The sequence below is a fragment of the Lynx rufus genome, unplaced genomic scaffold (genome assembly GCF_022079265.1).
Source record: "Lynx rufus isolate CCGP_SWC_20201006 ecotype Redwood Valley unplaced genomic scaffold, mLynRuf1.p SCAF_8, whole genome shotgun sequence".
In the NCBI taxonomy this organism is placed as follows: Eukaryota; Metazoa; Chordata; class Mammalia; order Carnivora; family Felidae; genus Lynx; species Lynx rufus.
This window is the reverse complement of record NW_025814896.1, coordinates 105,581,840-105,608,195: the sequence shown is the minus strand read 5'-3', so window position 1 is coordinate 105,608,195 and position 26,356 is coordinate 105,581,840. Positions and strand designations below refer to the sequence as shown.

At 47.8% G+C, this 26,356-nt stretch overlaps 2 protein-coding genes across 5 annotated transcripts in view; both read left to right on the top strand.

Annotated features, from left to right (window-relative positions):
• Positions 1-352: 352 nt before the first annotated feature.
• Positions 353-4,966, top strand: ITPRIPL1 (ITPRIP like 1). Of its 3 annotated transcripts, none has more exons than XM_047068864.1 (3): positions 353-593; positions 750-862; positions 1,703-4,966. In XM_047068864.1, the coding sequence occupies exon 3, from the start codon at positions 1,717-1,719 to the stop codon at positions 3,358-3,360; it is 1,644 nt and encodes a 547-aa protein (XP_046924820.1). In that variant the 5' UTR covers positions 353-593; positions 750-862; positions 1,703-1,716; the 3' UTR covers positions 3,361-4,966. The 3 variants fall into 3 exon arrangements, with proteins under 3 accessions (XP_046924820.1, XP_046924821.1, XP_046924822.1); XM_047068865.1 differs by having other exon boundaries at positions 1,424-4,966; XM_047068866.1 differs by lacking the exon at positions 750-862.
• A 3,741-nt stretch (positions 4,967-8,707) lies between these two features.
• The window catches only part of NCAPH (non-SMC condensin I complex subunit H), a 33,133-nt gene continuing 15,484 nt past the window's right edge, over positions 8,708-26,356 (top strand). For both annotated transcript variants that reach the window (XM_047068863.1, XM_047068862.1), the window contains exons 1-9: positions 8,708-8,758; positions 13,115-13,334; positions 13,494-13,584; positions 14,497-14,589; positions 14,916-15,051; positions 15,716-15,840; positions 22,431-22,620; positions 24,251-24,342; positions 25,055-25,260. In XM_047068863.1, coding sequence (XP_046924819.1) covers positions 8,740-8,758; positions 13,115-13,334; positions 13,494-13,584; positions 14,497-14,589; positions 14,916-15,051; positions 15,716-15,840; positions 22,431-22,620; positions 24,251-24,342; positions 25,055-25,260 — 1,172 coding nt within the window. In that variant the 5' untranslated portion in view covers positions 8,708-8,739. The remainder of the gene's footprint in view (positions 8,759-13,114; positions 13,335-13,493; positions 13,585-14,496; positions 14,590-14,915; positions 15,052-15,715; positions 15,841-22,430; positions 22,621-24,250; positions 24,343-25,054; positions 25,261-26,356) is intronic.

Here is a 26,356-nt window from a genome sequence, read left to right as displayed (position 1 = left end):
GTCCCCCCCACCCGTCAATTCCTATTTATGCCACGATCCTCTTCGCTGTACATGTACGGTGCGTTCCAAATTCCCAGTAAGTATATCCTCGGCGAACCGAGCTGCGTGAAGCCGGCAACCGGCACTGCAGTTGCCCCTGGCACCACCCCCAGGGGCGTGCGCGCCCCTCGGCTGTGAGTCCGAGACCGCAACCCCTCCGCTCTGCACACGACCCCGCGGGAGTCGGAGCGGCGGACGGAAGGCGCGCGTACGCGATCAGGGCCACCGGGGCCCCAGGGCGGCGCTCCCGCTGCGCGCTGGGCGGTGGGGTTGGGGTAGGAGGAGCTTGGGAGGGGCGGAGCCTGGACGGCGGGATCCGCGGTGCGGGGCCCGCGCCCACGGAGCGGCCCCCGGCGCGGTGGGGTCTCCCAGGCGGGCCGAGCACTGGCAATCGGGCCCTCGGACAAGATGGTGCGTTCCCCGGGAGAGGAGAGTGGGGCTACTCCCCCGGGCGGCCCCGGCGAGGCACACGGAGCTCCCACCCCGCCGGGAAAAAGGCGGGGGCGGTCAGGCCGCACTGTCTCTTTAAGACCGTGTTCCCGCTAACACCGACGGTGAGTAACCTGGCCCCAAGTCCTGGGAGAAACCCCCAGAAGGGTAGGCGGATGGGAATAGAGATCTCTGGGCGTGGAGTTTGGGGAAGTTATGAATGGGAGGGGGCACCCTGCTTTGAACCACAGCCCAGCCCCGTACCTTGTAAATTTTAACAGAGCTCCTGGAGCGGGCAGTGAGACTAAGCAAGGCCAAGTTCCAAAGGGAGGAGAGTCCCTCCACCTGGCTTCAGCGCCCACACGGCATAGTCCTTCGTAATCTCGTAATCTCGGTAAGCCCAGTAATTTGTGGGGGTGAATGCAAGAAGCTTCCGGCCTCGTGGTGGGTGGGGAGGCAGAGGATCCGATGACTGCTGACTGTCAAGTGGCTTTGGGCAGCTGGTTCTTCATGAACTTTCCTGGGCTGAGAGGTGGAGCCTTCCCTGCCTATGCGTCTGGCCCATGGAAGAAGGGGCATACAGCATAATAAGCCTTAGGACCTCAGAGAGAGAGCACAGCAGGAATCAGTGGAGAGGAGGATGGCAGGACTGTACCTCCCTGGTGCCCACTGGCAGTTGCCCCACTGGGCACGAGGGAGGAGAGGCTGAGTGGTCTGATGACACAGGGTGAGCAGAATGAGGATTGTGAAGTCACAGAAGTGTGATGCTACAGCTGGGGGCCTGGGGTTGGCTGCCTGGCAAGAGGAAAGGTGTTGCCCAGGAAGATCAGGACTTTCTGCCAGTAGAAGGCCCTCTGGGATCAGCAGGGCACGGTGCCTTCCTGGTGCCCACGGTGGACTGATGAGTCGGGTGAGGCCACCCTACCACAAGGGTCCCCCTCCCTATTCTACACAGGAATGAAAACAGTCCTGGGCCCGTACTCTGGAAGCCTAAATACCACCCACACCATGTGGAAGGAAAGCAGAAAGACTGAGTGGCACATCTTGCTGATCCCATTTCTCCCAGACCACCTCCTGGGCAGACCCTTGCTCTGTCCATGCCCAGTTCTGTGAGCTTTCTGTTTGTCCTGAGTACCTTCCAGGATTTGGGGTTCCAGGGCTCTGGGGAGTACGCACTGGAGAGCAGATGAATCCCGAAGATCACCACTGACTCCCACCCTCCTAACTTCTCCAGATGCAGAGGCCTCCATGGCTGTGATAAGCCTTCTGTTCCTGGCAGTGATGTATGTTGTTCACCACCCCTTGATGGTCAGCGACCGGATGGACCTGGACACACTAGCCAGAAGTCGGCAGCTGGAGAAGCGGATGAGCGAGGAGATGCGCCAGTTGGAGCTAGAGTTTGAAGAGAGAAAGCGGGCAGCTGAGCAGAAGCAGAAGGCAGAGAACTTCTGGAGAGGAGACACATCCAGTGACCAGTTAGTGTTGGGGAAGCAAGACATGGGGTGGCCATTCCAGGCTGATGGCCAGGAGGGGCCACTGGGCTGGCTGCTGGGAAACCTGTGGAATGCAGGCCTCTTCTGCCTTTTTCTCGTCTTTGAGCTCCTGCGACAGAACATGCAGCATGAGCCGGCCTTTGATTCCAGCAGCGATGAGGAGGAGGAGGAAGTCCGTGTTGTGCCCGTCACCTCCTATAACTGGCTTACTGACTTCCCCTCGAGGGAGGCCCTGGAATCCTTCTACAAACACTACGTCCAGAATGTCACCCGTGATCTGTCCTGCACCTGCGAATTCGTAGAGAGCTTTGTGGATGACCTCATTGAGGCCTGTCGGGTGCTCAGCCGCCGGGAGGCTCACCCACAGCTGGAGGACTGCCTGGGCATCGGGGCTGCCTTTGAGAAATGGGGAACCCTTCACGAGACTCAGAAATTTGATATCCTGGTGCCCATTGTCCCTCCGCAGGGCACTATGTTTGTGCTGGAGATGAGGGATCCGACCCTAGGCCGCCGCTGTGGCTCTGTGCTGGTGGAGTCGGAATGTGTGTGCAAGCGTGAGAAGATTCTGGGGGACGTGCTGTGCCTGGTGCACCACCACAGGGATCGCTCGGCTCTCCTAAGCAAGTGTAGCAGCACCATCAAGGTGGCTCTCTGCACTGGCTCCCACCTGGACGTGTGCAAGACAGTACAGTGGTTCCGGAACATGATGGGCAATGCCTGGGCCCTTGTGGCCCACAAGTATGACTTTAAGCTCAGCCTCCCACCGTCTACCACCTCCTGCAAGCTCAGGCTGGACTACCGCTCAGGCCGCTTTCTCTCCATCCACTTGGTTCTGGGGGTGCAAAGGGAAGACACGTTGGTCTACTTGGTGAGTCAGGCTCCTGACCAGGAACAGCTCACCAGTGTGGACTGGCCTGAGTCCTTTGCAGCCTGTGAACACTTGTTCCTGAAGCTGGTAGGGCGTTTTGCTCCGGAGAACACCTGCCACCTCAAGTGCCTCCAGATCATTTTAAGTCTCCGGGACCTTCAGAGCTTACCCCAGGGAGCATCTCGTCCTATCCTCACCTCTTACCACTTCAAAACGGCCCTCATGCACCTGTTGCTGCGGCTGCCCCTAACAGACTGGCAGCACAGCATGCTCTCCCAGCGGCTCCAGGACATCCTCTGGTTCTTGGGCCGTGGCCTCCAGCAACGGTCCCTCCATCATTTCCTCATCGGTAACACCTTCCTGCCCCTGACCATCCCGATCCCTAAGACATTTCGGAATGCCGAGCCTGTCAATCTCTTCCAACACCTAGTGCTAAACCCCATGGCACACTCACAGGCAGTGGAAGAATTCCACAACCTTCTGACCCAAGTGAAAACGCTGCCCTGTGCCCCATTGGCTGGGGCACATTAATGTAAAGGCCATTAAAAAAGGGGAGAAGGTATTTCTGATTCCTCAGGCTGCCAAAGAGTTTATTTTTCAGGACACGTCAGTGGTATGTGTGATGTTTACCTTGCCAGTGGGGGGGCTATGATAGATGAAGACACTTTACGGGGTACCCGAAGTGCTCATAAGGATGGGGTCCAACCTGTAGGGTCTGATCTACAGTGTGTCTTCTGAGGTTTTCTTCTCCTGCCTTTTAGCATGACCCAAAGAGGGCCCAGGGAAACGGGTGTTATAGGAGGATCTTGCAGCTAGAGTTGAAATCCAGAGGCGGCCTGTGAAGTTGTGTTTTGTATCAACACTGGAAGTGAAAGAGAACCAGAGAATACCTCCGTCACAGCTTATTCCTTTTTGTGAATGACTCCCAGCAACATTCCTTGCAACCTGGTTTCCTGGTTGAACTGTTAAATTCACATCCAAGCTGACAGCGCATCATTTTATCCTAAATACCTGTGAAGGCAATTGCTCGTATGTTAGGATCTAATTTTTCAGACCTTCTCTATTTGAAGATATAACCAAGATGTTTGTTTTCCTTTTTCTTAATTTAGCCCTATTTTCATATAATATATGAAGTAGAATATAATACAGCTGTTTTTATGAATCTGAAAGGAAACTCCCACTACTAGCCAAAGAATTCATTAGCACTGATTCACAAATATTAAGTCAATGGTGATCTATTTCATAATTGTGTAAATTTAGTAAATTTAGTGTATTTACTAAAATTAATGACATAGCCAGCATCTAACAAGCTTCTCAAGCCTGGAACCAATGTTATAAAACCCTTACAGAGGACAGTCTTTTTTTTTGGCGGGGTGGGGGGCGGGTGGCTCTGAGATGAACAATTCGTGTTTGTAAAGGGAGCCATTTGTTTTGTCAAATGAAAAGGTTTAACCCCCATGTGTAGCCGTGCTTTTTCTCAGTCTGTTAATGCCTTTGTATTCCCTTTTCAAAGATGACAAAGGGAGTTTTTTGAACTCTGTTTGCGGTTTTGCAAAGCAGGATCATCACAATCTAGGCCAGTTGCCAGGGTCGGACAGGAAAGGGACTGTGGAGCAGTCCAGCTCCAACAAAGTCGTGATTCTGAAGATACGATTGGTGGATTTTTCCCTTCTTTCAAAAACCTGGGGATCCTGATGAGGAGGCTTAAGAAAAGTGACTGTAGTTGTGGGTGTGGTTGTTCTGGAAATAACAATGCTGTTCCTCCCCTGCATGCCAGGAAGATCTGGGGAGGAGAACCTGGCCGCACATTTAACTCGGTCACAGGGGGGTTTAGATGCTGGCCTTGTGGGCTTGTGCTGTATCCACACCCCTCCCATGGCAAAATTAAATTACAAATTTATGTCCCAGAAGCTGATGCGAGTCAATATTTGAGGCTCCTACCACACATTCATGGCTGTGCTCCCGTGTTATCTGCTGACACCTGCCAGGTACTGCTTTCAAGCTGAGATGCAGTGATGGTTGGTTCCATGCTCGTTGGGATTTTGATGTTTTAGAAACATCCATATTCTTTTTGTTTAGAAAACAATTTGTTGATGTTTTAGTTCTGAATCAATAAAGGAAGTTATTTTGTGTGTCAGTTGGAATCTACATAATAACACACAGAAGACCAGTATTCTCACATGCCTGTTCCCAAGATGTTCATGTTCTCCTGATAGCTTCATCCAGTACATCCTGCTATTTCTCAATGCACCTTGAACCAGTCTGCCCTGAGGTTTCCCAGTGGCATGGCCAGTAGCCAGGAAAGAATAATTCAGAATGTTATTCATTTTCATGGTGCCCAAACCAAAATATCAGCCAATTTAAAAGACTACAAACAACATGCAGAAGCTGTAGGAGGCACAAATCTGTCAAGTTGAAAGTATGATGTTCTAGAGCTCTGTGGTTTCCAGTCTAGTAAGAGGTAAGAAAACAGGAGCGAACAGAAGACAACAAAGGGAACAGTCAGCGAAGCTTGGGTGGGGCAGAGGGTGTTAAGAACGAGTATAGAAAAAACAAGTAGTAATGGAAAGAACAGAGCTGTTGTGCTCTGGGAATACTCTTACAATGAAAGGGGAAACTTCTCTAGATAATTTAGGAAGCTGAGCTTTATTCTAAAACAATTCCTGGCCGGCACCCAGGATACAACAGGAGTTCTAGTAATGGTTATACTTAACGTTCATTGAGCATTGCCAATGGTCCAGGCACTGTTCTTAATGCTCAGTTACCTCTAAGTGAGGTAACTCATTTAGTCCTCACACTATAACGCCACGAAGTGAGGGCTTTATCCCTTCCATTTTACCTATGAGGAAACTGAGGCACAGAAATTGTACACACTGGGGCGCCTGGGTGGCTCAGTCGGTTAAGCGTCCGACTCTTGGTTTCAGTTCAGATCATGGTCTCACAGTTCCTGGGTTTGAACCCTGCGTTGGGCTCTGTGCTGAGAGTGGGGAGCTTGCTTGGGATTCTCTCTCTGTCCCTCCCCAACTCGCGCTGTCTCTGTCTCTCTCAAAATAAATTAAAAAAAGAAAAAGAAATGGTACACAACTTCCCCAAGGTCACATAGCTAGTAAAAGGCAGAGCCCAGAGGAAAGTGCATGTCCTAGCAACCTTCTAGCATGGTCTTGGGAATATCAAGATGTAGGAGTTAACATGCTTTGAAAAGCTAAAAGCACTACATTAAGATAAAGGGTGGTATGTTGTTTAGAAATCCTAGAAGACAGAAATTGTTGGTCCTTAGCCCAGTCTTTAGGTCAGGAGTTTCGTATCACATACAAAAATTAAAGGCATTTGCTCAGAGGCCAAAATGAACGTAAAGCCATTTGCACTACATGCCTGTTGAGCCCCAGTGACTTGTTTATATCATGAACTACATTATGATACAAGCCAGCTGCAGGATGGAAGGTCAGGGCCAATTTGAAGCCGAAAGATTGTTCAGGTCGCCAACCGATAATAGTATCGTTCCTCACCTAAAGGTTTTTGCCATTCATTTTGGGGAAGTAGATCTTGGTAAGGAGTGAAATGGGGAAGGGGAATGGCCCCAGTACTGCTTTTCTGGCAGAGCAGGAGTGGGGGCGGGAGGCACTACTTGGGGTGTGTGCAGAGCAATTGAGTTTTGCATACCACTCAAACCACTGATAAATCATTCAATCTTTTGGCACCCTCCACCCAACTAACCCCTCGAGAAACAAAGACGGCATTCAGATCTGGAGGTGAATGACCCGCCTGCAGGGGGTGGAGCTGGCTCTCCCTCCCAGCACAGGGAGCCCCAAGCAGTCCAGTGAAGGGGTATTATCTTCAATGTTTTATAAACAGAAGAAAATGAGGCCCAGAGAGGTTCACATGCCCAACCGAGGATTTAAGCTTGTCTTCCCACTTCACACATTCAATACATATTCAGGCACTTGCTGTGTCCGGGGCTAGCACCGGGCCCTGGGAAAACAATGGCTTCATCCTCATGGAACTGACAACCTGTGGAGGAGATAGACATGAAATAGTCACACCAGCGGATGTGAAATTTCAAAGGTGACAAGTTCCACTAAAACTTCCAGTAAGGACACTTGAGCGTATCAAGGAAGGCTTCCCTGAGGAAGTGATGTGAGCTGAAACTTGACAGGTGCCAACTGGGTGAAGATGGGGTTGAGATCCTATGTGGAGAACATGTGCACATGGCATGTGCAGAGGCCTTGTGGGAATGGGCATGATGAGGGAGAGTCTGATGGAAGGCCCAAGTGTCTGGAGGGCAGGAAGTAAGCGGAGGCAAGGTGCAAGATGAAGCTGGAGAGGCTGCAGGGACCAGACCCTGCAGGGCCTTCTAGACCACTTTAGAAGTTCCCAGAGCAATGGAACTTTTGAATGGTTTGAGACTTTGGGAAGTGACAGGTCGGTACTTAGCAACAGGTACTTAGCAACAACCACCCTGGGTGCAATGAGGAGGGTGTCCGAGCAGGTGTGGAGCTGCTGAAGACCAGCAAGAAGGTAATATGGATGAAAAAGAGACGCAGAGTTGAAGAGCTTTTTAGGAAGTAAAAAGAGTTCAACAACAGATTGTGTATAGAGAGTAAGGCATCCAGTATGGCTCCTGGGTGCTGATTTGGGTCCCTGGGTGGCTGGTAGAATCATTCGCTGAAAGACACTGTAAACCTGCGTTCTTCTCTCTATTCCACACTGCCTTGCGCTAAAGATTTGAAGGTGGTCACTATTTGTGCAAAAGCAAATAGGCTTATGAAGAGGTTTTCAACAAAGGGTAGTACTTTTAATGACTGAGGGGCACTGATGGCATTCAGCGGACAAATGGTGAGGAGGTTGCTGAACAGTCCTACAGAGTCCCACGTGTCACGAATTGTTTCACCCTGAATACCAATAACACCCTTGAGGGGAAACACTGCATAAAATGCCAGATGTGTGTTGTAAGAAATAATGGGGGCAGGGTGGTGCCTGAGTGGCTCAGCCAGTTAGGCTCTTGATTTTGGCTCAGGTCATGACCTCAGAGCCCATGGGATTAAGCCCCAGGTCCGGCTCCGTGTTGACAGTGCAGATCCTGCTTGGGATTCTCTTTCTCTCTCTCAAAATAAATAAAAAACAAAAAAGAAATTATGGGATATTCTAGAGATATTTGGGGAAATTGCCCTGGCCTTTCCTCCCATAATACGATTCTTGGGATCAGAAGAAGAATGGATAGGTGCCAATTATACCCATCTCATTTCTGACCTTAACCTTTTCTTTAGTGTGGCAGGGGTAGGAGTGTGTGTGTGCGGGGGGGGGGGGGGGGGGGGGAGGTGTAGATATCCATTAAGCTTTTCACAAGAATATGAGTAAAAATGATGGCCTTCATTCAAAACTGTATATACATTTCGCACCTGTCCTTCGCCTGCCCAATCTGTCCATTGTGTTGTTGGCTCCTTCTCACCTCTGTCCCATACCCCATCCATCGCTTTCTACCTCCTTAGTGTTTTGCTGCCCTCATCATACAGGTCACTATGAGAAATTAACCTTGTTTCCTAGTAATCTGCCCCCATCGTTACAAAGTGAATTGCGTGAAAGCACTGTCTTCCCCCGTCCTGCTCCGCGCTGGAGCCCAGCTAGTGGGCTAGTGCCCAGTTCCGCGTCTAAGCTCGAAAAGAGGGAGTTTTCATGCTCTTTCAGGGAGTCCATGGAGCCTCTACAGTGCGCTCACAGGAACCGAGCAGGAAACCAGCCATTCCAAGCAGCACACTAGTGCACAGCCCGGCACACCCCCTTTACCGGCAGAGGATGAGGCGGCCTGCGCAGGCCCGCTTCTGGCCCCGCCCACGGTAAACGTCACCGCGGCCGTTACGCCGTTAAAGCGTCTCGGCGCGCGATTTAAAACCAGCTCCAGACAGGGAGAGCGAGATGGGGCCTCCCTGCCCAGGTGAGGTTGAGCGGGTGCGGGGTGCCGCTGGAAGGGGTTGGCGTGAAGCGGTGCTCCGGGCGGGCAGGGTCGGCGGGCGGACTGAGCGGGAGGTGCGGATACTCTCGGCCTAGTTGTTGGTCTTGGGCTCTGCTGGTGGAGGGAGAGGCAGGCGCCGAGAGGAAGAGGCGGGAAGGAAGAGTGGGGGAGGGGTGTGCCCTGCCAATCAGGACACGGCTTCAGTCGGCGTCCGGAGCGCGTGGGCCGATCCCCACTCGTCCGTACGGTCGCTGGGTGTGGGGCGACCTTTCCTGTAGGCTTCTATGCCGTGCGCGATGTCTCTCCGTTGAAACGGTGGTTTTCCTGGGCCTGCCGTACGCTTCGCGTACGCGTGCATGTATTTTTGCATTCATTCAGTAAGCGCTGAGCGCTCCCTTTGGGCCAAACCCTCTTTCAGGTGCAGAGATACAGTAAAGAACAAAACAGATAAGATCCCAACCTCTTGGAGCTTGTATTCTAGTTGGGGAGCCAGTTAAACGAAAGAATTGCGCATGAGGCTGAGTGCTGTGATTGAGAATAGCAGGGTAAGGGGAGGGGCCCCTTTCATTTGAGGATGCAAGGAAGGTCTTAGAGCAGAGACTGGGGAACGGGTTCTAGGTAGAAGAAGCAGGTGCGATAAAAGGGCCAGGAGGAAAGAGCCTGGCCTCCGCTAGGACTAGCAACATTGTGCCTGAACAGTGAGTGAGGCCCTTGAGGTAGGCAGGGCCTTTGCAGGTCTCGGTAAAAGGTTTGGAAATTTAGAGTTACGTTTTGGACGTGGTAAATGACTCATGTGAGAGACTTTTGAACGGGTCAGTAAACATTGGGATAAGAGTTGGACACTCCGGGGAGTGATATGGGCTACTCAGGGAAGTGGCCCGCAGACTCAGGAACAAATTTGGACCTCATCATCATATAGATCATAAAACCATGGGAACAGGTGAGAACGCTAGGAAGACCCTGTAAGAAAAGACACTCAGGACCAGCATTTAGAAGCTAGATAGAGAAGGGGGAGCTTAAAAAACCGTCAGAAGAGAGCGGTGACATAGAAACCAGGAGCGTTTCAAGAAGCACTTGAAGGGTTTTCATCTGTTTCACATGCTGCTGAAACCCTACAGAGAGATGAAGCCTGAAGAGTAGCCAGAAGTTGTAGGTGATAGTAACAAGATAGTTTTCATAAAGTGGTGGGGGTGGTAGCCAGACATAGAGGTTTGAAAAACGAATGGGAGGTAAGGAAGTAGATGTAGAAAGTGTCTTTGAGCTCAGTAATCATCTGAACGAGAGAAATCTGAGGAGTATTCCAAGAATTGAAGCGTGCCTCTGATCCCCATCTTGAGTTTCCCTCTTAGGTTCCTCCTTCAGTGCTTCCCTATTTCTGTTAAAGTCTTTTGTCTCAAGGTCCAACTCCCCTTCTTCTCTGGAAGTGCCCTCATCCAGATAGTAACAAGTCCTCTTGATTCATTCCCTAAATATGTCTCTTGCCTCCTTCCTTTTCTTGCCTTTCTTCCTTTGTTTTGACCTCAGAGTTAATGTTAAACATAATGTTAAACATGTTAATGTTAAACATACTCTTCAGCTTGTGGGAAGCTATCAGGGGAACATGTGAAGTTCTTCTTGTATTTTATTTATTCCCTTTTATCCCTGTGCACCACTTTTGAAAAAATTAATGTTTTTTTGAGAGAGAGAGAGAGAGAGAGAGAGAGAGAGAGAGGATGTGAAGGGGCTCCGCACTGACAGCAGAGAGCCCCATGTGGGCTTGAACTCACGAACAGTTGAGATCATGACCTGAGCTGAAGTCAGACACTTTAACCAACTGAGCCTACCCAGGTGCCCCAATTAATGTTTTTATTTTTAAGTTTATTTCTTTTGGGAGAGACAGAGTGTGAGCCGGGGAAGGGCAGAGAGAGAGGGAGAATCCCAAGCAGTCTCTGTGCTGTCAGCACAGAGCCTTACTCAGGGCTGTAACTCGCGAAACTGTGAGATCATGACCTGAGCTGAAATCAAGAGTGGGACGCTTAACTGACTGAGCCACCTAGCGCCCCCCCCCCCCTTTGCCACTTATGTTCCCTTCCCCTTACATGGGCAACACTTAGTGTTAATTGTATATCACTTTTTTTTTTTTAATGTTTGGTTTTTTTTTGTTTGTTTTTGTTTTTTTTGACACAGAGAGAGACAGAGCATGAGCAGGGGAGGGGCAGAGAGAGAGAGAGAGAGAGAGAGGGAGACACAGAATCCAAAGCAGGCTCCAGGCTCCGAGCTGGCAGCACAGAGCCTGATGCGGGGCTCGAACCCACGAACCATGAGATCATGACCTGAGCTGAAGTTGGACACTTAACTGACTGAGTCACCCAGGAGCCCCTATATTTTTTACTTTTCATTGTCTGTCCCTCATGTCTCTCATGTCCTTGTTCCCCTCCTTCGTTAGCTTACATTCCCTGGTCAATCAGTATAATCACTCTGTTTCATACGCTTCTAACCCCTTCTAGCCTTTTGCCCTCTTCCAGCCTCTGTATACTTTCTTCATAAAATCACAACCCTGATTAATTCCAACTCTGCCTACTCTCCCCCTTGCCCCTGCTCACTTGATGGTCTCAAGGGGACCCTAAAGCTGCCCAGCAGTCATGCTGTATTCCCTTGTTCATCCACTCTCCTTCTCCTAGATGGCTATTCCATACCTTCCTTTCTCTCCTGAAATCTCCAGTACCTCCTCCCTGGCCCTCACCCTTAGCTACTGCGTTTTGGTTTTTATGTGCTTCTTATTTTACTAAGAAAATTAAAACAGTCCAAAAGGAACATCCACAAATGCACCGTTGTGCTTGCTCCCTTACCTGTATCTCTGTCTGTGTTGTCTGGCTTCCTTTCTCTTGCTGTGGATGGGCTTTCTGTAAGGAAAAGCAATGCTCTTACTTCCTTGAATGCATTGTTCCTTGAATGCATTGTTCAGTGACTTTTACCCTTTATTCTGCATGATCGCTGTGAATAGTGCCCCCCCCCCCAAAGATACCCGGAACCTTTGAATATGGTATCCTTATGTGGTAAAACGGACTTTGCTGGGGCACCTGCCTGGCTCAGTTGGAAGAGCATACAACTCTTGAATTTGGGGCTGTGAGTTGGATCCCCATGTTGGTTGTAGAGGCTACTAAATACATACATATATATATATATATATGTATGTATACTAATACAAGATTATAATTTGAAAAGGACTTTGCAGATATGATTAGGTTAGGGGTATTGAGATGGGGAGATTATCCCAGATAATCTGGATGGGCCCAGTGCAATCTCAGTGGTCCTCATAAGAGGGATGCAGGAGGTTCACAGTCAGAAGGCAATGTGATGACAGAAACAAGAGGTTGGAGTGATGGGACGAATGTAGGCAGCCTCTAAAAGTTGAAAAAGATAGGGAAGGAGATTCTTCCCTGAAGCCTCCAGAAAGAACACAGCCCTGCTAACACCTTGATTTTAGACTCTGACTCCAGGACTGCAAGAGAATACGTTTGTATTTTTTTTTTAACGTTTATTTATTTTTGAGACAGAGAGAGACAGAGCATGGACGGGGGAGGGTCAGAGAGAGGGAGACACAGAATCTGAAACAGGCTTCAGGCTCTGAGCTGTCAGCATAGACCCTGACGCGGGGCTCGAACTCACGGACCGTGAGATCATGACCTGAGCCGAAGTCGGCTGCTTAACCGACTGAGCCACCCAGGCGCCCCACGTTTGTATTGGTTTAAACCACTAAGTTTGTAGTAATTTGTTAATAGCAGCAATAGGAAACTAATACCATTTCTTTGCTTCATTCTCTCTACTAAGCTGGAGTTTTCCCACCTTAAAATTAATTTCTCAACCTCACTTCCCTTTCAACTGCTTCCCTCCCATTTTAGTCCTTCCTTATTACAACATAAGTCCTTGAAAACCTTGTCTCCATTTACTGTCTCCCAGTTTCTCTTCTCCTATCTTCCCTGGAATCTATGCCTGTTTGACTTTCTCCTCCCGCTGCTACCCTAGGAAAACGGCTATTGTCGAGGTCACCAATAAACCTCCAGGTGGTTAAATCCACTGATTGATTCTCAGCCCTTCTCGAATTTGACCTCCTTTCAGACCTCATTAATTTGTCAAGGAAGTATCAGAAGGCCATCACGCCAAGAAAAACGTAAACTATAGAGGTTCTAGCCATGGAATATTCGAGTTGGAAAAGATCTTGGTGGCAAATGTGCAGTGAACTTCCACCCCAGGAGAGGCCCCAAGCCCACTTTAGAATAGGGAATGTTCCGTGGAAGGTTTGTTGAGCAAGTGTTTTGCTCCATCATCGTCAGCCACAATGAATACCTTTTTCTTCAGAAATCCGTGGGCACCCCCACAGTACCTCCTCACCTTCAGAACGGGTGTTCTCGATGCCCCTGCCTCGGAAGGCCCCTCTCAATACTCCTGGCACCCCCGTCCTTGAAGACTTTCCCCAGAATGACGACGAAAAGGAGCGACTGCAGCGGAGGCGCTCCCGAGTCCTGGACCTGCAGTTCAGTGCAGACTCGCCTCATTTGCTAGCCTCCCCATCGAGCAGGTGAGTGCATTTGGGCTGCCTCCATTGGGTGGCTGTTCTGACGTGGGTTACGTGGGTCTGGCATCTCCACAATACCATGTGGGATTCTGGATCCAGATTTTGAAAAGTTAGGGTATCATGGATCCTTGCCAGAGTTTTTTGTTTTTGTTTTTCGTATAGGAATATTGACGTTTCAGCCACGATTCCTAAATTTACAAATACACAGATTACAGAACATTACTCCACCTGTATCAAACTATCCACTGAAAATGTGAGTATCTGGGGCGCCTGGGTGGCTTAGTTGGTTGAGTGTCCGGCTCTTGGTTTCGGCTCAGGTCATGATCTTGCTGGTTCATGAGTTCGAGCCCCATGTCAGACTCTGCTCTGGCAGCACGGAGCCTGCTTGGGATTCTCCCTCCCCCTCTCTCTCTCTCTCTCTCTCTCTCTCTCTGCCCCTCCCCCCCCTTGTGCTGTCTCTTTCTCAAAACAAATTTTAAAAAAATTATTAAAAAAAAAGAAAAATGTGAGTATCTGCTGGATTATCAGTGAAGATACTGCAACTTGATCACAAGGGAAATCTATCCTTGATTCTGTGGAGAACACGCAATTGATGATAATTATGTGCTTTCATTGTCCAGCGACTCTTCTTAATGCTAATATTTTTCTGTATGCTTTTACTGTTTCTTATGGGCCTTTGATGCTCTTTTTGATAAGGTTGCCTGCCACCTGCAGTGTATCTAGAGAGGCAGCATTGCTTAGGGGTTAATAGTGTGAGTTCTAGAGCTAACCTCTGTTGGAATCCAGCCCCTGCCATTCACAAGCTGTATAGTATCGGCAAGTCGCCTAAGCACTCTGCTGCATTGTCCTCTGTAAAATGAGAATGTGACTAGTACCTGCCTCCTAGAGTTGTTCTGAGGGTGACCGAGTCCCTTTGTGTGCAGTGCTTAGAACAGGGGCTGCGTACAGTGAAAACTCAGGAAGTGTGCTGTCACCCTCTGGGCCTTGAGAATGGGGAGATACGTGTATGGATTTAGCCCTGTCATCAAGTGTTTGTGGGAATTGATACCTGTGGTGAGATGTGGGCTGTTACTTTGTAAAAGCGTAGCTTCCTCTATGAGGGTAGCATTATTTACACGAGCCTAGGCTATAAATAACAAACCTTTCTACGTTTTTCTGTTTTCAGAAAATTACTACCAAGAATGCTTTTGGTTTGCACTTGATTGATTTCATGTCAGAGATTCTTAAACAGAAAGACACCGAACCGACCAACTTTAAAGTAAGAAGGATGTTCACCTTCTCTTGGATGTGAATTAATGATGATTCTTTCTGATATTTAGCAGAACCCTGTACTTGAATTCTGTAAATACATGAGAACCTTCCTTGTATAAGACATTTTATTAGCTTCTTTACTTTCTTTCCTAAACTGATGAAATAGAGATCTCTTTCTGTTATATTTTGTTTATTCCCTGTCAGTCTTAGGGGAATCTTTGTCATTTTTTTCTTAAGAGCAAGTAAATATTTTACAAAGCTTGCTGTGTTTTTTGCTTGTTCAGCAGTTCCTTTTTATGCCTCCAGTGAGTATAGCTCTGCTTGTTTGACTAGGTGGCCGCTGGCACTCTGGATGCCAGCACCAAGATCTACGCTGTGCGGGTGGACGCTGTCCATGCCGATGTATACAGAGTCCTCGGGGGGCTGGGCAAAGATGCGCCATCTCCAGAGGTAGAGAACCATGATGCAGGTATGTGGGTTCGGATCTGGATTTAAGGGGCTTTCTTAAGGGTGTAGCAGGTAGTGATTTAAGCAATATGTTGGAATGAAGTCGTAGGAAATCAATAATCTCATTCGACTGAAGACATGAACATTTTCAGAATTGTATATGAGAAGATCCTTAAGCCCTAGAGTTGTTTTTCTTCAAAAAAGAGAAGAACCTTATTAAAACTTTTGGCTTTTATTTAGGCAAGATTGAGTAAACATCACCAAGTGGGGGAGCTTCTGATTTGGGGGGGCTTTAGAAATTGGCTTGTATTAGAAGCCAAATACTTAAGGTTTCTCCCGAAGCTGTGGATTAGTTTTTGAGAGAGAGACAGAGCATGAGCAGGGGAGGGGTAGAGAGAGAGGGAGACAGAATTCGAAGCGGGCTCCAGGCTCTGAGCTGTCAGCATGGAGCCTGACATGGGACTCAAACTCATGAGCCACGAGATCATGACCTGAGCCCAAGTCAGATGCTTAACTGACTGAACCACCCAGGCGTCCCTGAAGCTGCGGATTAGATGAGCCTGTTGCTTTGAGAGAATGGCACATTCCAATTATGATCGGTCTTTAGAGGTTTGAAGAACATGAGTTAGTTAAGTTACGTGCTCCAGAGCAATCCTTGCAGTACCTAGTCTTATTTCTTCTTTCAGATGGAAGTGCTACTGAGACAGGAACAACCAAAAAGGCTCAAAAGCCAAAGAAGAAACACTCCTGCAAAACCATCGAACAGAATATAAGCAACCTCAATGTCTCTGAAGCAGATCGGAAGTGTGAGGTGAGGAACTGTGTGCAGTGTGGTCTCTGACTAATTCAGAGCCTCAGTGGCTGAAACTCGGCAGAGCCAAGCCTGCCCGGTATGCGTTTGCTTAGGCCTCAAGGGAGTAAAATATATAAGTGGCATCTGCATTATCATCCCTTAGCTTTATAGTGAAGACTGACAGGTATAAGTCCCTGCTTTCCCCACAATATTTCAGAATGATTGAGTCGAAAGAGATGGCAAATTACCGAGGACTCTAATTGATCATACCATTAATTTTCTTTCCTAGTACATGCAGCAAAGATAATGATGGCTAACTTTTAGTGTGCATTTACTGGGCACCCTGTACTGCCCAAAGCCTGTGAGCTGAGCTGTGTTACCTCGCTTGAGGTACAGGGCGTTAAGTAACTTGCCCAAAATGATACAGCTAGTAAGCAAGCTGGGATTTGAAACTAAGTGGCCTCGCTCCAGAGTCCTTGCTGTAAACAGCCTTACGATCTGACAAATCCTAAGGAATCTGCTTATAGGCAGCCAGAGGCTTCATTTATCTTTAGCATAGTTAATTTAAAGCAAAGGTGTTGGTACAAACTTTTTTAAAATTTTGCTATTAAAAACAGTGTCTCAGTGAACATTCTTGTACATATTTGTGCTCTTCTGAGGATGTATCTGTAAGAAAATTCTGAGTCATAGAATTTCCATTGGGTTGTACCAATCTACTATGCCACCAACAGTGGACTAGATTACATTCTCCTACCTCCATGACATTTGTAAATGGCAGTTAAGGTCAAGAGACTGGAATTGATCACCAGAATGAGCATATGTAGAAAAAGGACTGAGCCCTGGGATACCCCAATCTTAAGAATTCAAAGAGCCAAAGAAGAAACATTCAGTAGGTAGGAGGAAGACCAGGACGGCGTGGCACCCAAATGAGAAAGTGTCAGGGAGGAGGGAGTGATCAGCTCTACCAAAGTGGCAACCTGGGGCCACTGGTATTCTTGGAGAAGGAAGGGCCTATGGAGCTGAAACTCAGACCAAGGAAGGGGTGCTGCTTGGCTCAGTGTCCCTGAATTTGGAAGAGGGGCTCATGGGACCCAGGACCCAGACCTCTGAGGAAGGCATTCTGGTTGGTGCTGGTGTCTGTGAGGGGCACACAGTGAGGCTGGTTCTGTGAGTGTGAGTAAAAGTGCAAATTGAACTCAGCTAGTGCATCTGGGGTGAAGAAGTCCTGCTGGGTGACAGCAACAGGAAGCCTACAGAAAGAAGCAAGTCCCTTCTTGTAGCCTTGCAAGCTCCCTCTAGTGTCCCCTACTGGTGGAGCCGAACAGGGAGCTGCTGGCAAAGCCCAAATGTGGTCCTAGAGCTAGCATCACAGAGCGGACAATACAAAGTTGGTTTGGGTCTGAGAAGCAATACCTTAATAACTGGCAGAGAGGTAAAGTGTCGCAATATCTACTTCTGAAAAGGTTCGGTGGGGGTGGCAAGGAGAGAAAGCAGATATGCAAAATGTTACCCAATGGGGAATCTACATAAAAGTTACACAGAGGTTCTTATTACTATTTCAACATTCTTGTAGGCTTGAAATTTTTCTTAATAAATGGGGGCAAACAAATGGCAAGAGAGGAATGAAGACACTATAGGCTGTTCTTTTGAAGAGTTTTGCTATAATTTGGAACAGAGTAATGGGTGGCAAGTGGAGAAGAAAGTAAGGTCTAGAGGGTTTTCTTGGTTTTTGCTTTTTTAATGGGAGAATTAACAGCATGTTTACTTGTTGATGGGAACAGTCTAGTGGAGAATGGAGGAGACTTGCTCAAGTAGAGTCTTTGAGCTCGTGAGAAGGGAAGGGAATGGACAGTGTCGACAGAATTTGGCTAAGGAGCACCCATGGCTGGTGAGAGATGGCATGCAAGTGTGCACGTGTGGGAGCGTTCCAGGTCGTCCCTTCTGGTTGTGTCCCACCAGCACCCCCCCCCCCCATTGAAAATAGGAAGCCAGACCATCAACTGACTGTGTGGAAGAGGAAAGGTAAAGGTTTGAGGAGAGAAAAAGGTAGGAGGGTGGGTGAGCGAGTGGACCGGGGAAGTAGAGTTTGCTTGCCAGACAATACTCATGGTTGACTTGAAGGCCATGGCAGATGAATATAAAGTAAGTTCAGTCAGCGTGACTTTGTGTGTTTCTCCGACAGTGGTTAGCTGTGTGGGTGCGAGCGTGAAGCGGGCAGAAAGCTGGATTTAATACAGGATTGTGTTCAGCTGAACCAATGTGACACAGCTAGAAAGGAGCACTGGAGTGAAGATCATGTTTGAGGGGGTGGTTACGATCAGTGTTTATGGAACTTTGGTGGGGAAAAGAGGGACAGCATAAAGCCGTATGATCAGTGGTTGTAGGGCCTGGTGGGTCAAAGACTTCTTGGTGTTAGAGACAAGAAGGTGGTGGCTGGAAAGATGTGAGGTGACTGTCAGGGGCACTTAGAGTTGAGCAACAGAGAGGCTGCAGTCATGGTTAGGATTCAATTCAGAGAAGAAGAAAGGGAGTAAAAGACAGGAGGTGTGGGGTTCATGCTGGGATCTCTGGAAGTCCTGGGATTTTCAGGATGAAGCTCAAGACCATTGAAGGAGAGGATATCAAGGAACTGAGAGGCCAGAGTGCTGGATGGATGGATAGATGGATATTGAAACCACCAAAAACTATGACAGCAGTAAAATTGGAGAATAGTAATGAGCCAAGAGTGCATATTAAGATCTCCCAAGAATTGGGTAGACCTGGGGATTGGAAGGCGATTGAAAAACATATGGGCAGAGGGTGGTGAGGTCTGACCTTATATTATGTTCAAAGCTGAGGGTTTTAGGACTTGGGAAGGAGAGTAATCTGGAAGCAGCGATGAGGAACAAGGAACTTCACCTATCCCACATCTAGGCCAGCGGTCAGTTGGAGAGCTGCGGAAGAGGAAGCAGCCGCACTGGTGAGCCTGCAGGGAAGCAGTGTCCTTGGGCAGACAGCAGGTTTCATTAGAGCAGTGCCCCTCAGCGTTTTGTCATTCTCTTCCTCCTCCAGAGCCTTTTTAGATATTGTCTTCCTACCCCCTGCCCTGAAATGAATTATAAAGGAATAAGATTTTGTCAGGTAAGTTTGAGGCTTAGAACCACAAGTTATTATAACTTCTGAGATTTTTTTCCACCCTCTCCCAGAACCAGTTTTCACTTCCTTTAGAATGATATCACCCCCATTGAAAATGAATGAGTTACAGCTGGTAGGTGAAGAAAGAAGTGGGGGAATGTAGGGAATTTCGGTGATGACTGACCGAGTCTAGAGGGCCCTGGCAGAAATGATCAATTGTTAAGAGAGGGGGGTGGGGCCCAAAAAGGGGATGTCAGAGCTGTATAGGGTTTAGAGCCTGGGAAATGTAGAATCCTGGGGGGCCCTGGGTCTTTTATACGTAACTAATAAATAAACTAAATAGAGGGTAATAATGAAATTAGTCCTGGTGGCCTCATGGCAGATGGTAGTGGTAGAGGCTGAGCATGAGGGGGCTAGGAGAGAGGAGCCTTGCCAGTCTTATTCTGAGTGGTGGGGCAGTTCTTCTCTGGACTTGCCTGGAGGCTCTAGCCTGTGCTAGTGTGAGGACTGTGTATGAATTGGCAGGATGGGGCCTGAGGAAGGTGGATCCACTGAGGCCAAGGCCAAAGAGGGAGGGGGAAAAACAAGGGTGGCGGGTGCTTTGGGGAGAGAGAGTTGTATTTATCGATGTGTTAGCATTGACCTTGGGTAGTGCCAGATTTCTAGGCAGGTGATGTAAAGTTCAGATCCTAGTTCCACTGTCTTAGCTGTGTGGTTTGGGAAAAGACTCTGAATCTCACTTTGTTAAATTGTAAGAACAGGTGATATTAGTCCCATCCACATATGGGTTTTGTGGTAGTGAATCTGTTCCTAGCAAGCTGCTTTTTATCCATAGTAATATGTTGCATACATCTGAAGAGAAGCCATATAATTCTTTCCCACCTTCCTGTCCCCTCCCCAGTGCTCCATTTTCCCCCTTCTTACATCCAACTTCAGCTCTTACAGAAAATTCTGTTTCCAATCATTTTTTTTCTGACCAGGTAGACCCAGTTCCAGGGAGCCCGAGGAAGCTTGCACTAACTACCCTTTCCCGTTGTTCTAAAGAGAATGAGAGAGCAAGCAGTGCTGCTCCCTCTAAGCCTGTGGTGGTCAGCTACATCTAGGCCAAGTGAAATCATTCGTCTTTTGTTGTTGGGTTTTTTTTTTTTTTTTAAAGTTTATTTTGAGGGTGGGGACAGGCAAAGAGAGGAGAGAGAAAGAATGTGAAGCTGGTTCTGTGCTGAGAGGAGAGAGCCCAATGTGGGGCTCGAACTCACAAACTGTGGGATTATGACCCAGGCTGAGTTGGATGACTAACCGACTGAGCCACTCAGGAGCCCCATCATTAGTCTTGAAGAAACACCAAGTACCCCATCCTAGAAAGTATTTTTTTTGCTCTGTAATCTGCCGTAATGGCCCAAAGCCCAATTTGGAAGATAAACAAGAGGGAGAGATTGTCACAAACCTAAAATTTGAAGTTTCAACTGTTTCTTGAACCCACATTCTCTTGGAGATGGCATGGAGATGAGAAAGCAAATGTTCTGTGGGTGTGTCTAGACCAGTTGAGAACTCTTATTTGTGTATGAGCTGATCTGTTTTGGACACAACTCTCTGTGTGCAAAATGTTTGCTGTCATGAGAGATTCCAACCTGATTATGCTCCAGTTCTTTAAACCAGGAGAGCACAAATAGATACAATGAAAGGAAGTTCAAGGCACATAGTATAGGAAATCAGAGTGGGTAGAGGTCAGAATTGATGGAAGAGGTGAAATTTGAAACTGGGCCTTAAAGGAAAGGTAGGTATTTTCAGATGGAGATTGCCAGGAAGGTGATTCTAGGCAGCTAGGCAGCTGGGTGGTTTATAAGTTTGTCTAGAGCCAAACTAGAGTTTGTCTAGTATTTACTCACACAGCTGAAACCACCTAGGCTTTACCATGCAGTTTGTTGTCTACCAAGGTCTCTTTTTACTCTCTCTTTTCCTTGCTGTGGACCCTTGTTTCAAAAGGTTGATCTACCCAAGGTACCTGGCTATCTCAGTCTTTAGAGCATGTGACTCTCGATCTTGGGGCTGTGAGTTTCAGCCCCATGGTGGATGTAGGGATTACTTAAAAAATAAATAAATACATAAATAAAAGACAAAAGCTTTATCTACCCAAACTATGCAGTTAGCAATAATTCATTTTCCCCTCAAATTACTCAAAGATGTTAGTCAAGACCATTGTTCCTACACTAGCATGATGTAATTCTAGACAAAAGTGAGGAAAACTAGTGTTTTTCAGTTTTATTTTAGCATTTACAGTTTCTGCATTGACTCTTTGAAATGCTGAGTTTCATTAACTACCCACACAGGACCTCAAAGGGTGTGGAGCTCCAGGTGGGAAGCCAATGGTCTGGGTAGCATTTTAGGAAGGGAATGGGAATAGCAACACTAGTATTTTTGGAATGGGAAATGAGAAAGACCAAGGGAAGGGTTAACTTAGGCATGGGTTGTATTGGTGGCAATAGGGGTGAAGAAGGAAGGGATAGATGGTAGAGATGTGCGGGGAGGAAAACTTGCCAGGCTGTGTGACTGGGTGAGCGGTAGGGAGACAGGAAGAATGTGGAGGTGATATATGTGATACTCGGGCTAGGAGGATGGTGAGACAGGTTTATTGGGAAGGCGAGAGGAGAGTCTTGGTTCTGGTGGGGCCAGGCTCAGAGCTAAGGGGGCCAGGAAAGAGCCAGAGAGCCACATCTGTCATCCCACCTGAGGCCTCTTCTCTCCGTAGTAGCTACATCCTGAGACATAAAACCTGTGAATCCAGTACCCAACCTGTTTCCTGTCGCAGGGCCACCTGTACAATCAGGTGACTTCTAACCTCTTGCCACACGTGCGTGTGCCTTACTCTGTCCTTGTTCTCGTGCTCTGTGCCCTGTTCTGCCTTTGGGACTGGTGTCATGTGGCCGTGCCACTCCTACTCCTTATCCCAACCTTGGGAGCCTTCTTACAGCCTCTTCCATGTTTTACCCATCCATCTAGTCCTGCTGACTGCCTGTCTTTCCCCTCAATCTCTTAGTGTGTTCCTTCAAATCTGTGAAAATATTTCTGTTCAGAGTAATAATGGGATCTTGTGAACAGATCCCTCATACAGGTTTTCTAAGTCCACAGAATTTGTTGTGATAGCATTCTACTAGAGACAGCTATTTGAAAACAGTGACTTATGGAAAGAGACCAGCAGAGGGATACTGTCTGTGTAGATTATAAACAGATTGACACAGTAGAAGCTTGTTCCCATTTACCGTGTACTTGAGCACTATGCATTTATTCATCTGACCACACACAGGCTTCCTTTTCAATTGGTATCTGCTAGGATGAGATTCTACCTATCAGAAAGCCCTCGACCTGTTTGGATCATGTGCAGAGATACTTCAATCCAGCATATGCAGTTGTGTATAAGCAGGGTCCAGTGAATGAGATTTTATATTTGCTTTGGCTGCATTCCATAATTCTTCGGTTCCCTCTGTCTTTACGTTCAGATCGATCCCATGTTTCAGAAGACAGCAGCCTCATTCGATGAGTGCAGCACAGCGGGGGTATTTCTCTCGACCCTCCACTGCCATGACTACAGAAGTGAGCTGCTGTTTCCTTCCGATGTCCAGACTCTCTCCACAGAAGAACCCCTGGAGTTGCCAGATTTAGGTTGGGTAGAAATGACAGATTTAAAGGGTGAGTACACATAGTGCGTCTCACCAGAGCATTTCAGTCATCAGAAAAGTTTCCGTACAGCCCTGGAGTGTAATAAGCCTGTCATTATGTTGCTTGGCTAAATTACCAGAAGGTGCCTCTGGAATGCCAAATTGGGCATCCTTTTGGGAGAAACTAATTTCTCTTCCTCTCTGCAGCATGGAGTCTAAGAGTGGTAAGTAGCTGATGCCCACCTGGTCTATATGTGTCGCATCCCTCGTGTGCCCCTGTCAGCAGCCAGCTCGCACAGTCACGTTTTAGAGCCCTGGGCTAAGCCTGGCCTGTCACAGTTTGGACTTGGGAAAGGAGCTTTAAAATAGGCTTTTGGTGAGCCAAGGAGGCCTTGTTCTTTTGTTACCAATTTAGGGGATCCTGAGGAGAAGAGGGCATTGTGAATTATTTTCAGACTCCACTGTGGTGGCCTGAGAATGGACCTGTCCTTTTGTTAACTCCTTATACTGGCTTGGAAAGGGTTTTATCCCCCCTCCCATCCTACCGTCCATACCTCTCTGAATCATCTGAGAAATTGTGACAGTTGTGAGTGGGGGGATGGCAAGTGCGGGAATGTAGTAGCTACACTTGTGTGCAGTCTTTTTTATGTGTTGCATGAAATTGGTCCTCCCCCCCCACCCCCCTGCCCCCAGGGCCACACAGATGTTACGGTGCCCATTTTTATCCTTTCTATTCTTGTATAAAGTTTTTTTTCTTTTTTTTGTTTTTTGCTTAGAGAGTGCACACGTGCACATGTGTGAGCAGGGGAGGGGCAGAGGGAGAGAAACTTAAGCAGGCTGCGCGCCCAGCATGGAGCCTAATGCAGGGCTTGATCTCATGAACTGTGAGATCATGACCTGAGCCAAAATCAAGAGTCAGACACTTAACCGACTGAGCCCCCCAGGCGCCCCGATTCTCATCTAAAGTTTTCTAAGTACAGCTGTTTTGTGCTCATGATCTATTTCCAAGTTTATGCTCCCAACTGGGACTTTAATCTTGTGAGGTAACTAGTTTAGTTTGGGACTAAAATAAGTAGCATTGCATGATTGGTTGTGCAGTTAGTACACTTTTTTTTTTTTTTTTTTGAGAGAGAGAGAGAGTGAGCACAAGCAGGGGAGGGGCAGAGCGAGCGAGGGAGACAGAAGATCGGAAGTGGACTCTGTGCTGACAGCAAAGAGCCCAACGTAGAGCTCAAACTCCCGAGCTGCAAGGTCATGGCCTGTGCTGAAGTCGGACACTCAACTGACTGAGCCACCCAGGTACCCCCAGTTGGTACACTTTTTGGAAGGGTTTTTGATTTCCCAGCTATAGCATAGGGGCACAGAGTCCATTTCAGAGTCAAATGTCTGTGCTTCAGGTTTTTGCCCTAATGTTTCAGTAATTCTTGGAATGCCAATGTGGAGCCTGCTTCCAGTGTGGGTATGTCTTTGGAGCACCACCCTCTCCCTGGACAGAAGTCTGTGACCTGGAGCTTGGCCTCCAGCCAGCCTCTGCCACAGAACAAGAGGCAACTGAGCCTCCCATCTCCATCGTGCTGCTCTGGTCGTTCTGAGCAGGGAGGAGTGTGCTCCATCCACATTCTTTGCCATCGTCCCTCTTTGCCATCTTCTGTTCTCTCCAGCGCCCTTGCAACAGTGTGTGGAAGATTGCCAGATCTGCCCTTCCCTGGCCGGGTTCCAGTTCACTAAATGGGACAGCGAGGCACATAATGAGGTGAGTTCAACTTTTAGACTTATAAGGGCTCTGGGCATTTGTCCAACTGCTCATGGTTTCAGTGAGATGGCCCAAGACAAGTCCTGCCCAGTGAGAACCAAAACTGTGGCATCATTTTTATTTGGCCAAGAGTATAGAAAATATTTCCCTTGGCACTTCTGTAAGGACTAAAACCTGGGAGCTAGGAATGGAGGGTGAGGCAGCCCTGTCATTCCTGGGTGTGCGTTTTTTTAATTAGCTTTACCCTCTAACATGGTTAATTCCAGTCCTCTGGTCTCAGGCTCCTGTCAGGCTCGAGGAATTTCCTGCTCTTCAGGGTTGAGTCCCTTGGCACAGAGTTTCCTGAGAAATTGTCATGTGTAGAGCTTTCCTCTGTATATTTTTAGTATGGCCCCCTTTAGCCTACATACTACCACTTCCAGAATAAATGGTCTCCATGGAAAACAGTTTTCTCTAAACATGTAGTTAATGGATACAGATTCCTGTTTCATGTTTTACAAAATGTGCCTGATGACAATACAGCTTCATCCTGTGCTGCACAATATAAACTTCCTCAGCGCTTTACTATCGTGAGAACGTTGGCTCTGGGGAGGTGGGAGGAGAGGCTGGAAACTCGAATTTTGGGATGAGAAAGGAGTCTGTTCCTCCAGCGGTGGCTGGGGTGGCCGTGGGAATGGGGAGTACTAGAGAACCCTCTCTTTGTCCTCTCCAGTCCGTGTCTGCCCTGGTAGACAAGTTCAAGAAAAACGAACAGGTGTTTGACATCAACGCCGAGGTAGAGGAGGATGACTGCGGGGATTTTCCTGATGGGCCCATGGAGGACGACTTTGATGCGAACGACGAGCCTGAGCACAGCATGGCTGGGGACAACGCTGAGTTCAGGAGCTGGAAGGAACCCTGCCACACTCATAGCTGCCCGTAAGGCTCTCAGGGCCACAGATGTTCCCAGCGGAGTTTTCCATTTGTTCTTTCCCTGCTGAGACAGTCGAATTTCATCTCTGAGACTGGCTAGGCTGGCGTGCTGGCCATGTAGTCCACACAGGCTGAGCCGTTCTGACTCACGGAATCACACCTGCCTGTGAATTTGGCTCAGCAACTTAGTGGTTATAAAACTGACACTGTGGGAGTTTGTAAGGATAGAAAATATGTAAAGTGCTGGAAAAAAGTACCCGGGATACAGGAGCTACTTCAGTGGTGGCTCTTGTTACGTGTTTTGGTAGCACAGAGTGTGCTTTCTTTCTACACATGATGCATAGTCTGGCTTTTGGCTACATCACTGCATGTCAGTTATAGACACAAACAGGCTTATGTGCTGCTTACAGAACCAGTGGCCCCTGCCTCTTCAGGGTCAAGCAAAGAAGGGGGGCTGGGCAGTGTTCAGTTACCAGATAGGCAGACCAGGGATAAGCAAAGCAGGGGAAACTAAATAAGCAAATAAAACTGAGCATATTGGGCAGGAGGAATTAGCCTGTAGTAATTTAAATTTTTTATTACTCTAGTAGGCATAGAAGAAAATCAGAGCTTTCTGGGCCTTTTTATACGTACTGAAGAGATTAGTATTGTTTTAATTTTGAATATGGTTTGGAAGCATCATAATCATGTAGTACCAAGGGCCTCTAAAGGTCATGAATAGGCTTGGGTGTGGGAGATTCCATAAGACTACAAACGAACAGTCCCTGTGCCTACAGCAGTTTTATGTGCCTGTGACTGGGGACAGCTAAGCTGGTTTGCTATGGGGTAAAACCTTAGAAGTTGTCCCGTATAATTTGTCTGCTTATGTGGGAAATGATTTGATTGATAATGTCTCTTCAAATCGGAGTAGATAGTGATGGGCTAAACATTTAGCACCTCAAGGCAAAACTACCATCTAAGACCTTTGGCACCGTCCTTTCTTCTCCTGATTTGTACTATTATTATACTTGCAGTCTTGTCCCCGTTCTCATCCTATCTTCTACAAAGTGAGAAATGGTAGGCAGATTGGTGGGATTAGCTCTTTTAATATCATTTTCAAATG

Coding starts and splice junctions, on each gene's coding strand:
- ITPRIPL1 (XM_047068866.1), top strand. CDS start 1,717: ATGGCTGTGATAAGCCTTCTGTTCCTGGCAGTGATGTATGTTGTTCAC.